This window comes from Loa loa (genome assembly GCF_000183805.2).
Source record: "Loa loa unplaced genomic scaffold supercont3.516, whole genome shotgun sequence".
Classification (NCBI taxonomy): Eukaryota; Metazoa; Nematoda; class Chromadorea; order Rhabditida; family Onchocercidae; genus Loa; species Loa loa.
The window spans coordinates 3,058-5,527 of NW_018108696.1; the positions used below are offsets into that span (position 1 = coordinate 3,058).

At 29.1% G+C, this 2,470-nt stretch overlaps 2 protein-coding genes across 2 annotated transcripts in view; one reads left to right on the forward strand and one right to left on the reverse strand.

Annotated features, from left to right (window-relative positions):
* The window catches only part of LOAG_15037 (hypothetical protein), a gene marked incomplete at its 5' end in the record, with an annotated part of 2,963 nt that extends 2,248 nt beyond the window's left edge, over window positions 1-715 (forward strand). Inside the window, one exon of the mRNA XM_020448887.1 lies at window positions 431-715. Coding sequence (XP_020300997.1) covers window positions 431-589 — 159 coding nt within the window. The 3' untranslated portion in view covers window positions 590-715. The remainder of the gene's footprint in view (window positions 1-430) is intronic.
* Window positions 716-1,388: 673 nt separating this feature from the next.
* LOAG_18772 overlaps window positions 1,389-2,470 on the reverse strand; it is a 2,917-nt gene continuing 1,835 nt past the window's right edge. Inside the window, exons 4-5 of the mRNA XM_020451435.1 lie at window positions 1,669-1,770; window positions 1,389-1,422 (exon numbers count right to left, since the gene is read on the reverse strand). Of these exons, the coding sequence (XP_020304779.1) occupies window positions 1,416-1,422; window positions 1,669-1,770 (109 nt within the window). The 3' untranslated portion in view covers window positions 1,389-1,415. The remainder of the gene's footprint in view (window positions 1,423-1,668; window positions 1,771-2,470) is intronic.

The following is a 2,470-nucleotide window of genomic DNA, read 5'->3' on the forward strand; positions in this document are numbered from 1 at the left end:
TATATATATATATATATATATATATATATATATATATATATATATATATATATATGTTATCATTTACTTCACTTTTACTTTACTGTTATTTTCTATCGATTATATTTTTCTCCTTGTTCCTTATGCTTTATATCTTTCAGAAGTTTTGTACCAAATGTCATAGGAAAATAAAAATACAATAGGTGACATAATGAGCATGATAAACAATATGGTAAAAATATGACGAACTTATATATTTTGGATCTCAGGTCTCTCTATTTCTGTATTGTATTTTAAATTTTTTAACTGATATCATTTCAAATTCTAAGATGTTATATCATTTGAAATTTTAGTAATCCTTAAATGAATCTATGAACGATCTATCTTACTACTGTTTAAGTTCTTTTTAATTTGGTACTACATAGTGTTGCAGTTTCCTTATTGTTTGCAGATTAATGATTTGAAGAAAACGATAGAGCCGTTATTCGTTAATCGTTATCAAATTATATTGGATCGTGCACAAAAATTACAAAATGAATATGGTATCAATTTGTTTCGATCACCTTTTGCTAAGCGTAGAAAGCGTTATTTTAAAAATGATGAATTGTAATGATTCATATAACACGACACGATATCAGGATATAATATCAAGAATAATATTGTTGCTGGACATTATATAGAAATTCATGCCTGTTTCAGTAATTTAGCGGATATGTTACGATAAAATTTTGGTAGATCGTAATTGCAGAATATTTTGGCTTATACAATAATTCTGAGATTATAAGGACTATTTGGAGTCCATTGATATTTTAAAGATTTTTTGGTCGCTTAGTCAAATTGCATATATATGAACTTGCCAAGTGTTTGTGAATTGCATACCAGCAAGAAGTACAGAGAGAGTTTGACAGTTTGAAATGATGAAACGTTATTACAACATGCACTTTATTCAGTAAATTTCAGACAAAAAGAAAAAAAAAGAAATGATTCAAATTGAAATGTAATTACGGCCGACAAAATACACACACTACTTTTTAATTGGCAGATTATACCAAATATGACAAAATCAAACAAAAAAATAAGAATACTAATGTCATCATAAATATCAAGTAAATGGCATACAATAACTGTCACAAGCATACGTAGCTTAAAAATGCATGCATTGACGGCGTTTTATTTTACAGAAAAACAATATTGCTTCGTTTCCTAAAACAATCCAGCAAAATGAGTCAATAAGGTCTTTTTCATCACTAAATTTATTATAATACGATTTGTTAAATTTCTACTTACCCAATTTACATGAAATTTCTCGATCATATTCCAAATGTGTTTAAATGCATGCGCAGAAAGCATGTGTCAAGAAACTTACTTCACAGACAATAATTAGAATAGAAATTAAATAACAAGTATGACGATTTTTTTCTTCACCGCTGTCTTCATTATTCTCTAAAACCATATTAACAAAGTCGTATAGAAGTAAGGTATACTTAACTGATCGAAATTCTTACAACTTTTTTCAATACCATTTCACTATCAGCTGTTTGAGAATGCTTTCATGAGTGATCACAAACTGATAATTTTTTCATTTTTTCTTACAATTAGCAATAATGAAGGAGAAACAAGAAAAGCAGGGAAAAAATTTCCGCATATTCTTCCTTTTTCCTCACTTTTCAAAAGTAACAGAATTCTTACCTGCTCAAGCTTCGGCTCATACTCCGTCTTTCATCATATCGAGGCGATTTACGTGGTGGTGGTGTGATGGAACGGCTACGCGTTCTCCGGTAATATGGCGACCTTCAAAAATATTAGTAGTAAATCCATATTCAATTAATTTTCCGGACAAAAAAAAAATCATACTCATCATAAGCTTACATACATTGATTCGACAAACCACTATTGACTGTAATAAATGAAGTGGAATACGAGACGAATTCATTCACATAATATTTCAAGACATAATTTCATCATTGCTAAATAAAATACGAAATCTAATAAAATGTAATTCATACATTATGCATGGATTTTAGCACTTCAACAACTTGATGATGAAAATCATGGTCTGGAAATTTACGGGAATGAAATTGACAGATTTCTTATAGGCCATCACAGGAAACAGAGGTTCGTCGAAATCAACAAAAAAATTTTCGCACATTTTAAATAATGCTACCACTATTAAAAAGACCAGAAAATAGGAAAAGAAAATGTGAAACAAATTTACACAGAGAAAAAGATGCTAAAATAAAAATTTTCAAAATCATCAGCTATTAGTTAAAAAAAAAAAATCTAAAAGGGAAAATAAATGCTCCCTTTCGAAATTCGAATTTCTTACCATCCAAAGACGATGAATGGATGCTGTTTAGATTTGATATGATGATGATGATGATGATGATGATGATGATGATGATGATGATGATGATGATGATGATGATGATGATGATGACGATGATGATGATGACGATGATAATGATGATGATGATGATGACGATGGTGATGA